At 41.4% G+C, this 12,486-nt stretch overlaps 1 protein-coding gene across 2 annotated transcripts in view; it reads left to right on the forward strand.

The window, feature by feature from the left end:
* Positions 1-990: 990 nt before the first annotated feature.
* Positions 991-12,486, forward strand: part of ZC4H2 (zinc finger C4H2-type containing) — a 36,264-nt gene continuing 24,768 nt past the window's right edge. Inside the window, exon 1 of one of the 2 annotated variants that reach the window (XM_007450733.1) lies at positions 991-1,182. In XM_007450733.1, coding sequence (XP_007450795.1) covers positions 1,130-1,182 — 53 coding nt within the window. In that variant the 5' untranslated portion in view covers positions 991-1,129. The remainder of the gene's footprint in view (positions 1,183-12,486) is intronic. The other variant, XM_007450734.1, reaches the window with a different exon arrangement.

A 12,486-nucleotide genomic window follows, 5' to 3' on the forward strand; every position in this document is an offset into this window, starting at 1 on the left:
TGTCCAAAACCCAGCTCTCTGGGACTCTCCATTCTCTCTGAGCAATTACCTCTTCTTACATGCTCTCATCTCCTCCCAGTCTTTCTCCGCTTTGCCTCTAGAGTTACCTCCCTAAGACATCCTTCCAACCTTATCACTCCCATGCTTTGAAACAAAAAATAACTTGGCATTATTTAGCACACTTAATAAATGTGTATTGGATGAATGTGTGCCTATACAATTAAATCCAAACTCTATTTTGGATTAAGTTAAAGGTCTTTCACAATCTGGTTCCAACCTAGCTTTTCTAGGTACGTCTCCCATTCCTCTTTCCCACCTCCCCACTCCATATATGAACCCTATGTTCCAGACACCTTAGCTCACTTGTTCTTTCCTTTCTATATGTGTCGTGCCCTGTCCTGGAAAGTCAGTCCTCCCCAGTGGACTGGAAAATTCTCAGTTATATTTTGAGACCTATTTACATCTTCTCTGCTCAGATTACACTTTATCCATTTCTGTATTATGGCAGCACAATGCACTGTAATTAATGGGTTACTTTTCTTTCTCTCCTGCTCCTCAAAGGCAAGGACTTTCTTTTATTTATCTTTGTTTCACCCAGTGCTTACCCCAGTACTTCCTTCGTTGACTGACAAAATTTGAACTCAGTAAGTAGAATGGATGGAGGGCTGGAAGGAACGTGGTCAACCTCTCCCTATCCTTCAGCCTTTGCAGCTGCTCCCTCCTCCCTTCCACCTATTCTCCACCTCCATCTGAATGCCAAAGCCACGAGTTCCCAGACAGCTGCCAGAACACTCAACCTCTCGCTTGCACGGACCAAACGAATATCACTATTCCCTTGTACTCCTCACGACCTTTGACACAATTATCTGTGACAAATTGACTTAAAGTGCAGCTGCAGGAAGAGAAACAGGAATGTCTCGCTTGGCCTTCTGGGAGTTGTAGTCCTGCAGACCCCCAGGCTGCCTGGCTGGTCCTGGAGCTGCGGACTACAGCTCCCAGGCCTTCTCCATGTCCCTACCGCACAGGCTCAGAGCCCCATGCCGGGAGGAGGTGGTTACATTGTGTCTATTGTATCCCTGGGCTTGTGTGTTTGTACATTTCTCAGGACGTGAAAGTGAGAGTGAAAAGCATGGCAGATGAACAAGAAATCATGTGCAAATTGGAAAGCATTAAAGAGATCAGGTAAGTGGAACTTTGCAGCGCCCTCCCAGTCCCCTCCGAAGCTACCCAAATCCCTCACTGCGGGAGAGGGCTGCTAGCTACGGAAAGTGTCTATTGTTGGGCTACTTGTGGAGGGGGACTGAAAAGGATCCCATTCACCATGGAATTCAAGGATGGGAATGAGACAGGGGAGAATCGGAACTGAGACTATCAGAGAGAGAGAGAGACAGAGGCAGACAGGGAAACAGACCGACCGAGAGGGATTTCTTGCCAGATGTGTCTGAGAAAGCCAGATGCAGACACACGGTGTAAGTGTGTTTGTGTTGAGGGGGGGGACGGGGGTGGGTGGGTGTTGGTCCAAAGACAGCTTTATGCTTTTTGGGTGGGAGTTGGGGGGAATGGCATTCTTGGACCCATTATTTTTTAAAGTGTTTGTAAGCTCCAAGGTGTATTTGGCTCCTTGCTCTTTAGGTGTCTAGATTTGTTGTTTTCAGTCTTCTGTTCAACTTCAGGACCTCGAGCTCCGGCGAGCCTTTTGAGAGCAGAGTCTAACACATCGGGGCTGGTGGTGGCTTCTGGGGGCTGCAGACTGGGGATGCGGAGTAATCCCTGCAGGCCAAGACAGGGAGGACAGAGAGCACTCGCTCTTATGTATTTTTTGCTTTCTCTTACCACTTTCTTCCTCTCCTACCCGGTGCTTGGGAAGGGGGATGGGAGTGATGGAGACTGGGGAGGCAGTTGCCGCCTGCAACAGTTGCTCTCAGGCCCCAGAGGTGATGGGCGAATGGGCGGGATGCAAAGTGCGTGTTGCCTGCGTCCCCTACCCCTTTTCTCCAGGAGTGGCGTTGGCTAGGCAATGATACTGTCCTTGCTCAGAGCACAATAACGCCAGTTGAGTGGACTGCCTGGGCCAATACCAGGCCTTCCTTCACCCGCTCTTCTCTGCCAGGACCCCCTCCACCCCACCGACCCAACTCTGCCTCGGCTTCCACCCTCCTTCTGAGGGTGCCCTGGGTTGGACTGTTCCCTTTAGTGTTTTCCAGGAACCTCAAGAAAAATGGTGGAGGATATCAAGTGTGTCCCTTTAAGAAATAAGACTTTGACCAAGAGATTTAACTCTTGGAGTGAATGCCTTGGGTGAGACTCACACATGATGGTGGTGGTGGGGAAGCACCTTGGCTCTTTTGTCCTTTGCAGGGGTTATATTTCTACTTCTGCTGGAGAATAAAAGGAAGGGACTATTATTTATTGAGCCCCTGGTGTGCCAAGCCACTTGACCTACTATTGCGCATTCGGCAATCCTGAGAACTTCCTACACTTCCTTTACAACAGGGAAAATGGAGGCTCAGAAAATTTAAGTAATTTTTCCAGAGCCAAACAGTTTGAAAATGCCAGATTTTGACAAGAACCCAGTCAATTTGTGTGCAGAGGCTCTGGTCTTCCCACTCTATCCCTTCAGGGCCTAGGAAAGGGTAGGCAGGGTTTATATTAAAAAATTTTTTCTGCAAAAGAATCAGGATATAGGGAGTGAAACACCTTGGTGCAGGAAAAAGTCAGCTGTCATAATAACAGTGCAGCTAATAAGAAACTTATGCCTGCAAGTGAAGAGCCTAGACTTATTTTTACCAGATTTTAAAGGAATCCCTACCCAACCCCAAGGGAAGGAACAGTTGGGAACAAGGGAAAGTGACCCCTTCTAGTACAGACCAAATGGGGGGCCATGACTTCGACCCTCACCAGTGTTAAACCTGGCATTCCTACCACTACTAACTGGGATGGGATCCTAAGAGGCCTAAGAGAGGCCAGAACTCTCACCCTCAACCAGCAATAACAAAGAGCCTCTCCCCAACCTTGATGTCAATCAGAGATCCAGTGGAGAACCTGTACTTGTACTGCCCCCCTTCCCTGCAAAAGTAGCACATCAGAGGAGGCCTGCAAAGACAAAAGTGTTGAGAGATCCAGAGTGTCCAAATTTAATTGAAAAAGAAATTACTTGCCATACCAAGATTATCAGTTTCAGTGGCAAGAGGAAGTAAACAGATGCCAGGGTTGAGAGGACACAGAGTTTGGAATTATCTGACAAGGATTTTAAAGCAGCCATCATAAAAATGCTTCAGGGAGCAACCACAACACACTTGCAACAAATGATACAATATAAAATCTCAGCATTTAAATAGAAAGTCTCAAAAAGAAATATAAAACACAAAGAAGAACCAAATGGAAGTTTGAAAACTGGGAAAAAAATCTCTAAAAACTCAATGGATGGGATCAACAGCAAGAAGGAGAAGACAGAGGAAAAAATCAGACAACTTAAACATAAAACAAAAGAAATAACCCAGTGTAAAAAACAGAGGGAAATTAAATGTAAAAAGAAAAAAGAAGGAAGAAAGAAAGAAAGAAAGAAAGAAAGAAAGAAAGAAAGAAAGAAAGAAAGAAAGAAAGAAAGAAAAGAAAAGAAAAGAAAAGAAAAGAAAAGAAAAGAAAAGGAATTGAGCAGAGCCAGATCCTCCAGACTTGTGAGACTATAACAAAAGATCTAAAAGTCATATCAACAGAATCTCAGAAAGAGAGGAGAAATAAGGCAGGACTGGAAGTACCTGAAGAAGTAGTGGCTTAAAACTTTCCAAACTGAGCAAAGGGCATAAATTTCCAGATCCAAGTAGCTAAGCAAACACCATCAAAAAGGCCCAAAGAAATTCATACCAAGACACATCATAGTCAACCTTCTGAAATCAGAAGCAGAGAAAAGATGTAGGAAACAGCCAAAGAGGAGTAACATCTTACCTGTACCTTCAGGGAAAAAAAAATAGAAAGTCAGCAGATTCCTCATCAGAAACTGATGAGGCCCTAGCAGGAAGTAGCACAACATTTTTCAAGTGCTGAAGGAAAAGAATCGTCAACCCAGAATCCTATGTGCAGTGGTAATATCCTTCAGGAATAAAGGGATAATCAAGACATTCTCAGATGAAAGGAAACACGGAATTTATCAGTAGGAGGTCTACCGTATAAGAATGAAAAAAGTAAGTCTTAAAACAGAAAAGAAACAATAAAAGTAGGAACCTTGGAAGAAATAGCACAGTAGGCAAAAACATGGGTACATACAACAGAATTTCTTTTCCTCTCGAGTTGTATGAATCCTGTTTGATGATTGGATCAAAATTTATTGCACTGTCTCATGTGGTTCTGAATGTATGTAGAGGAAATAGTTAAGACATTTATATTATAAGCAGGGAGTATAAAAGAATGTAAAGGGGAGGTAAATTTCCATCTTACTTATCCATTTATCTGTTGAAGGACACTAAGGATTCTTCCATATCTTGGCTACTGTAAATTATGCTGCTATGAACACTGGGGTGCATGTAACTTTTTGAATTAGTGTTTTCAGTTTCTTTGGATTATATACACAGGAGTAGTATTACTGGATCATATGGTAGTTCTATCTTTAGTTTTTTGAGGAGATAAATTCTGTATGTTGTCATTTATATGTGGAATCTAAAAAATAAAACAAATGAATGAACATAGCAAAATACAGAAACAGACTCACAGATATAGAGAACAAACTAGTGGTTACCAGCAGGGAGAGGAAAGTGGGTGAGGGGCAAGATAAGGGGTAGGGGATTAAGAGAAACAAAACACTATATATAAAATAAATAAGATACAAGGATTGTAAAACACAGGGAAATAGTGCCAATATTTTGTAATAACTTCAAATGGAGTATAATCTATAAAAATATTGAATCACTATGCTGTACATTTGAACCTAATATAATATTGCATATCAACTATGCTTTAGTTAAAAAAAATTATAGATACATCAAAATGAAATTTGAAGAAAATGTTCAAGTCACCCACAGGAAGGCAGGGCAAAGAAAAGAGAAAAAACTAAATCAGAGAGAAAAAACAGGTAACAGAAAATAAAATGACAGACTTAGCCTTAACATATGAATAATTATGTTGAATATAAATGGTCTAAATACACCAATGAAATGACAGTTGATTTAAAAACATGACTGAACTATATGAGGAAGGGTCAATCCACGAAGACATAATTCTAGATGTGTATGCACCAAAAGTGATTTAAATTAGCTTTCTTTTGATAATTTTACAGTAATATGCAAACGTTATATCACTTGGTTTAAGAACTGAAAATAGGGAAAGTATTACAAATACAACTCGATTTTCACATGTGGACCGGTAAAACATGTATGAGAGGTGGAGAGAAGAAAGGGGTAGAAGGAACTGGAGAAAGGAACTAACGTTAGTTGAACACCTACTGATTTCAAAGCTCTTAGCTCATTTAGTGTTCAACTCTTGTTAATGGAAATCTGTGGTAGGAATTATTATCCCCATTTTACAGATAAGGATACTAAGGCTCAGGGAGGTTAGGTAACCTATTTATGGTCACACAGCTAGGAAAGGAAGAGAGAATGTATCCTCCTATTCACATGGCATATGCATTTCAACAAATGCTGATAATCTAATTAAGCATTATTCACAGTTCTTCAACTGCTCTAATCCTAAATCCCTCAAAGTTATAAACAAAGCAGCCTATTTCTTTTAAAAAAATAATTTTACTTCTGTACTGAAGTAGCAGTGATGAGGATAATATCGCCCAAAAACCTGATTAAGTCAAGCTAAGAGTCAGACACACCTCCAAGCACAAGCACAGAAATATACACATTCATAGTGACACACATTCATGTACATACACACTGATGGCAGAATTTGAAGTGGAAAATGTCTCAGGAATGGATTCTCCTACCACAAACCATTCCCCACTTCTGACTCTGACCACATGCTCACAGCCCTGTCTTTCCTCCTAACCCCAACCACAGTCCAAAACTATGCTGCAGACCTTGGGCCCCAAGTCCCACACTGGTCTATTTTGCCCATCAATTTCTTGGGCTTCCAAGTGGTGATGAAGGAGCATGTGGATATGTGGAAAGGAGAAGGAAAGAATGGAACAAAAGAGGAGAGATGGAAAAGAGAGAAGGAAAGGAGAAGAAGCCATGAGGCAAAGAAAGTGAGTGTAGCCACTGCTAGAGCAACCAGAGCCCTTCACCAGTTCCCCAATACATACTAATATTTCCTTAACATGCACATGCCATTCATATGCACACATTGCACACATCCATGCCCTAGTGCACACATATCCATACACAATAAACTTTCCTCACTTAAGAAAGGAAAAACTCATTTTGGAAGTAAATATTGTAGCATTAAGTAGGTCCTCTTAAGTCTTTTCCTTAAGTCTTCTCTTTTTCTCTCTCTACACATTCTCCTGAGTTACTTCTTATACTCCTACAGCTTCAAATATTATTTTCATATCTCCAGTCTCTACCCCCTAACTTCCTTCCAAGCCTCAGCCTGATATATCCCACAGTCTACTGGGCTTGTCCACCTGGTTGTTCCACAGACACAGCTGAAGTCAATCAACTCTTAAGACTTTGTCTTTTCCTGCCCCAATCCAGCTCCTCCCACTAAACCACCTGTTTAATGCCATCATTCTCTGAACAGTTACCTCAGATTGAAACCTGGATATTGATGCTGATTACCCTTGCTATAACTCACCTTTGATCAGTTAGCAAGTCGCACCTTCAACATCTGGCTTATATTCATGCCCCACTCTCAACCTCCACACTCACTGTCCTGTTTTAGGCCTTCATCATGACCAACCTGGATAATTATAATATTGTATCGCTTTCTACCTATAGAATTGCTTTCCTATCTTCAGTCTGCCCCCTATTTTTAATTCCATCCACACTGCTATGAGAACTACCTTCCTAAAGCACTGGGGTTACTATGTTATTCCTCAAACACATTCACCGATTTCCCATTGCCTGTAGCAGTATTTTTCAAAACACAGATCGTGAACCATTAGTAGGTCACGAAATGAATTAGCTGCTAGTAGAATTTGTAAAAAAAAAAAAATAAACAAAATAAGAGAAAATGTCAGCATACATTGCATAAGAAATGGTAGGTATTCTCTGTGGGAACTTTTGTTTCAGTTTTCTATCTGTGTTTGTGTGTATTGGGTCACAATATAAGATTCATTTATCATTGTAAGTCATTTCCTACTGTATGTCCATAGACACTTGCCTATAATTGTTGCCATGGCATTCATGCCCCTCTCCCCCACAAGTCTGTCCCAGACATACCTTTCCAATCTTATCTACTACCTCTCATTTTCATTCACCTTATTCTTTATCCACACAGAAGTTCCTCACTGTTTTATATATTTCCATTTTTCCATGCCTTTGCTAATGTCGGTCCTTCATTCTATTTTTTTTAAATTGGGGTATAGTTGCTTTACAATGTTGTGTCAGTTTATGCTGTACAGCAAAGTGAATCAGTTATAAATATACATATATCCCCTCTCTTTTTGGTTTCCTTCCCATTTAGGTCACCACAGAGTATTGAGTAGAGTTCCCTGTGCTATACAATAGGTTCTCATTAGTTATCTATTTTATACATATTAGTGTATATGTCAATCCCTATCTCCCAATTCATCCCACATCCTCTTTCCCCCCTTGGTGTTCATACATTTTTTCTCTACGTCTGTGTCTCTATTGCTGCCTTGCAAACAGGTTCATTGGTACCATTTTTGTAGATTCCACATATATGCATTAGTAAGCAATATTTGTTTTTCCCTTTCTGACTTATTGGGTTGGCCAAAAAGTTCATTCAGGTTTTTCTGTAAGATGTTATGGAAAAACCCAAACGAACTTTTTGGCCCAAACAATACTTCACTCTGTATGGCAGTCTCTAGGTCCATCCACATCTCTACAAATGACTGCATTTCATTCCTTTTTATGTCTGAGTAATATTCCATTGTATATATGTACCACATCTTCTTTATCCATTCATCTATCAATGGCCATTTAGGTTGCTTTCATGACCTGGCTATTGTAAACAGTGTTGCAATGAACATTGGGGGTGCATGTGTCTTTTTGAATTATGATTTTCTCAGGGTATAAGCCCAGTAGTGGGATTGCTGTGTCATATGTTAATTCTATTTTTAGTTTTTTAAGGAACGTCCATACTGTTCTCCATAGTGGCTGTATCAATTTATGTTCCCACCAACAGCGCAACAGGGTTCCCTTTTCTCCACACCCTCTCCAGCATTTATTGTTTGTAGACATTTTGTTGACGGCCATTCTGACCAGCATGAGGTGATACCTCATTGTAGTTTTGATTTTCATTTCTCTAATAATTAGTGATGTTGAGCATCTTTTCATGTGCCTCTTGGCCATCTGTATGTATTCTTTGGAGAAATGCCTATTTAGGTCTTCCACCCATTTTTTGATTGGGTTGTTTGTTTTTCTGGTATTGAGCTCCATGAGCTGTTTGTATATTTGGGAGATTAATCCCTTGTCCATTGCTTCATTTGCAAATATTTTCTCCCATTCTGAGTGTTGTCTTTTCGTTAAGTTTATGGTTTCCTTTACTGTGCAAAGGCTTTTAAGTTTCATTAGGTCCCATTTTAAAATTTTTGTTTTTATTTTCATTACTCTAGGAGGTGGGCAAAAAAGATCTTGCTGTGATTTATGTCAGAAAGTGTTCTTCCCATGTTTTCCTCTAAGAGTTTTATACTGTCAGTTCTTATATTTAGGTCTTTAATCCATTTTGAGTTTATTTATGTGTATGGTGTTAGGGACTGTTCTAATTTCATTCTTTTACATGTAGCTGGCAGATCCCTCATTCTTAATGCCCTTCCCTTATTCCAAGCCTGTAAATCCTACTTATTCTTCAAGGAAGATCCAGAGTCAACACCATCTCTTGTTCAAAACCTCAAATTCCCTAGTCCAGATGAATCACTTACCCCTTTGGGCTCTCACAGGGAGATTTATTATAGCACTCAATTTATTCTGCCTTATGGTAAAGTTTTTCTTTTTTTTGCGGTACGCGAGCCTCTCACTGTTGTGGCCTCTCCCGTTGCGGAGCACAGGCTCCGGACGCGCAGGCTCAGCAGCCATGGCTCACGGGCCCAGCCGCTTCTCGGCATGTGGGATCTTCACGGACCGGGGCACGAACCCACTTCCCCTGCATCGGCAGGCGAACTCTCAACCACTACGCCACCAGGGAAGCCCCCTATGGTAAAGTTTTGAATTGACATGATTCTGTCTTCCTTCCTTCCTTCCTTCCTTCCCTCTGTCATTGTTGTGACAGCTTCAGCAGGCTCCACTATCACCTCGCTTGAAAACTAAGTCAGCTTTGGCCCCAACGCTCACTCAACAAGTCACAGAACAACTGGCAACTCTGGGACTTAGGGATGGGCAAGTCAAGCCAATTCTGACTACAGGAGAGAGAATGCAAGGGAGTTGACATTTGGTATTAAGCTATAAGAAAGTCTTCAAGGTGAACTTTTCAAAGAAAACTTCTTTTCCAACAGTAGCTGCTTTCCCAGATGCACAAATAGATATTAAATGGAAGAACACTTGGTACCTAGGCAGTGTTCTCTTCAGACTAGAATAGGCAGGAAAAGCTGGCTCCTTTTTTTTTCATTCAGTTACATTTACCAAGCACCTGCTCTAGGCCATACACAGGGCTGGGATATTCTCAGAGTCTAAGATGAATTAGACCTATTCTCAAGGATCTTAGAATCAAGGTGAATAGCTCTGATCTCTCCCCTGAGTTCTGTACTCACATATCCAACTTCCCACTTAACCAACCCCACTGGATATATCACTGGCACCTTAAACAGACCCCAACAGAACTCTCAACTTTACCTGCATCCCCACCCCCAGTCTCCTTTCCTAGTCTCCCCCATCAGTAGTAAATACCACCCCCATCCCCAAATCTGGAATCATTCTTTATTCTTCCCTCTATTACTCCATGTATCCAAAACACTAGCACAGTGGTTGTCAAACTTGGGCGTGCGTTAGGCTCCACCTGGCGGGCGGTTGAAACCTAGATTGCTGGGTCCCATCTTCAGAGTCTCTTATTCGGAAGGCCTGAGAATTTGCATTTCTCACAACTTCCCAGGCAATGCTGTTGCTTCTGGTCCAGGGAACACACTTGGAAAAACCACTGCATTAGTAAGACCTGGCGGATTATGCCTATATAATATATTCTGGATCTGTCCACTTTCCACCATTCCCTTAGCTAATCAACAAATCTGGGCAGTTTTCCATCCAACTCTGCTAGCCAGTGTCTTCACTTTGTCTGCCCATCCTCAAGTCCTACAGGTCCCAGCTTTCCTACTCTGCTTGTTGAGTGAGTGTTGGGGCTAAGTCACCCCTTAAGCTGGATGACAGTTGAGCCCTTCAAGTTCGTCCCAGGAATAGATGATCCATTGCCCTAGAACCTCTCCTGCTCTCTATCCTTCCTTCTCCACATTAGTCAGCAAAGAACCATTGGAAAGAAGTTAGCCAGCTGAATATTTTTGTCTTGGTCCAGGACTCTGTCTGGAGAGACTGTGGCCTAGGGAGGTCAGGAATCTTCATTCAAGATTTAAGTAAGACTGTAGCCCCAGTGATTGTGGAAAACCCTAAGGAAGTATTCTGTGGATTTCCTGGGATTCCATGGCCATACCAGCTGCGCCTTAGCCTCTTGGGAGGATTTCATTAGGACATTTTCCATATAAAATTGGGTCTTTAATGACTTGGATGCTTTCCTCACTTGTAGGGCCAAACATTCCACAGATTCCATCTCGAGGAGTCATCCAACAACTCTTTGCAGGGCTACACCGAGTCCTATTTCTCAGGTAGATAGAATTTCCAAGCTTCCAAGAGGTTCCATGATGTGCCCTATTTCACCCTTAAAATTGGTGACTGACTGATCCAGGACAAGATTCACCCCATTGGCTTGTTTTCCATGGCTTGAAATAAATCATAGGAGGAAAGTTCCTTGGTATGGTGAAAAGGTCATCAGGTTCAGCACACTGGATTCTGCACTTCCTGGCTTTGTGATGTTGGGCAGGTCACTTTACTTCTCGTAGCCTCAAATTCTTCATCTGTAAAAATGAAGCTAAACACACCTAATTATGTGGTCATGATGAAGATTAAATTAGATAGCGTATCAAGTGCCCAGCACAGTTGCTGGAACATAGTAGACACCAAAAATAGATAGATAGATAAATAGATAGATAGATAGATAGATATTTTTATTAAATAAATCCTTTCTTAACACCCAATTCCTTCCCAGTTTCTGGAACTTATACACTCTTAGTAAATGTTAACTGAATGAATTAAAGCACCCACCCATGGTAATATCTTTCTTTCTCTGAGACTACTGAGATTACAGTCAGTACCCTGGACTTACCACTTATTTGCATTCATTATTGTCACTCCAAATGTAATTGTTGAGCCAAAGCAGTGTGATAGATGACATGGAGTTTACAGACAGAAATATGGTATGGTGTCAGTTTCTAGAAGGCTCTTATATATATAATTATCCAGATTTCAAATTGCTTTATTTGAAAGTCTGTACATGCAGAGGACCCAGAGGACCATAGCTGCATGCTCTTGGGCTAGTTCCTTTCCCATTCTGGACATTTGTTTCTTCATTTCTGAAATGAAGAGGATAGATTTTATTGGTGGCTTTGAAGTAATGTTCTGAGGAGCCCTGGGAGTTGCAGGGAGGTGTATCAAGGGCCACTCTGGTAGAGTCAAGCAGGGTTGGATTTGAGGAGAGAATAAAGACTCTGGGACCCACTTCCACTTGAACCATAATAGTTATGATTTGATCTATTTTCTATATTGGACCACAATCAATAATTTTACTTGAAGGAAGGGGTCTTCTCTTCAGTCACCCCCAGGATCCAGCACACTGTTGGGTAAGTGGCACTTGCTTAATACATTTTTTTCGTCTGCAAGATTGATAGAAAATGAAAAGAGAAGGAAGCTGTTATGTGTGTGTGCATTTAAGCAGTGACTGGCATAATGGCCACTCTGTAGATCTGTGAAAGGAACAACCTTTTACTTACATTTAATCTTAGCCCAAACTACCCAGTTCCTGGATAGAGCATGGAAGGCTGGGCATTAAATCCTAGGCCTGAACAGCATGGTGTAGACAATCAACCACAAGGGTAATAAGTCCCCATTTCTTTTTTTCATCATTAACCCACTTCCCATTCCTCCAGGGTACCTAATTTGTCCAAATCCATTTAAAATCTGTTTTTTTTTACACAAGACTTTTGACGAATCACTCATTTTCCTGGGAAAACAGGAGCAGAGGGGTACAAAGAGCTTAGAATTTGTGTGTTTAGATTTAATTCTGGGTACAGTAAGAAGACATTGGAGGATATATTTTTAACAGCTTTATTGAATTGTTATTTACATACCATAGAAACCATCCATTTTAGGTATACAGTAAGTTCCCTAC

This window comes from Lipotes vexillifer, unplaced genomic scaffold, assembly GCF_000442215.2.
Source record: "Lipotes vexillifer unplaced genomic scaffold, Lipotes_vexillifer_v1.1 scaffold2016, whole genome shotgun sequence".
Lineage (NCBI taxonomy): Eukaryota > Metazoa > Chordata > Mammalia > Artiodactyla > Lipotidae > Lipotes > Lipotes vexillifer.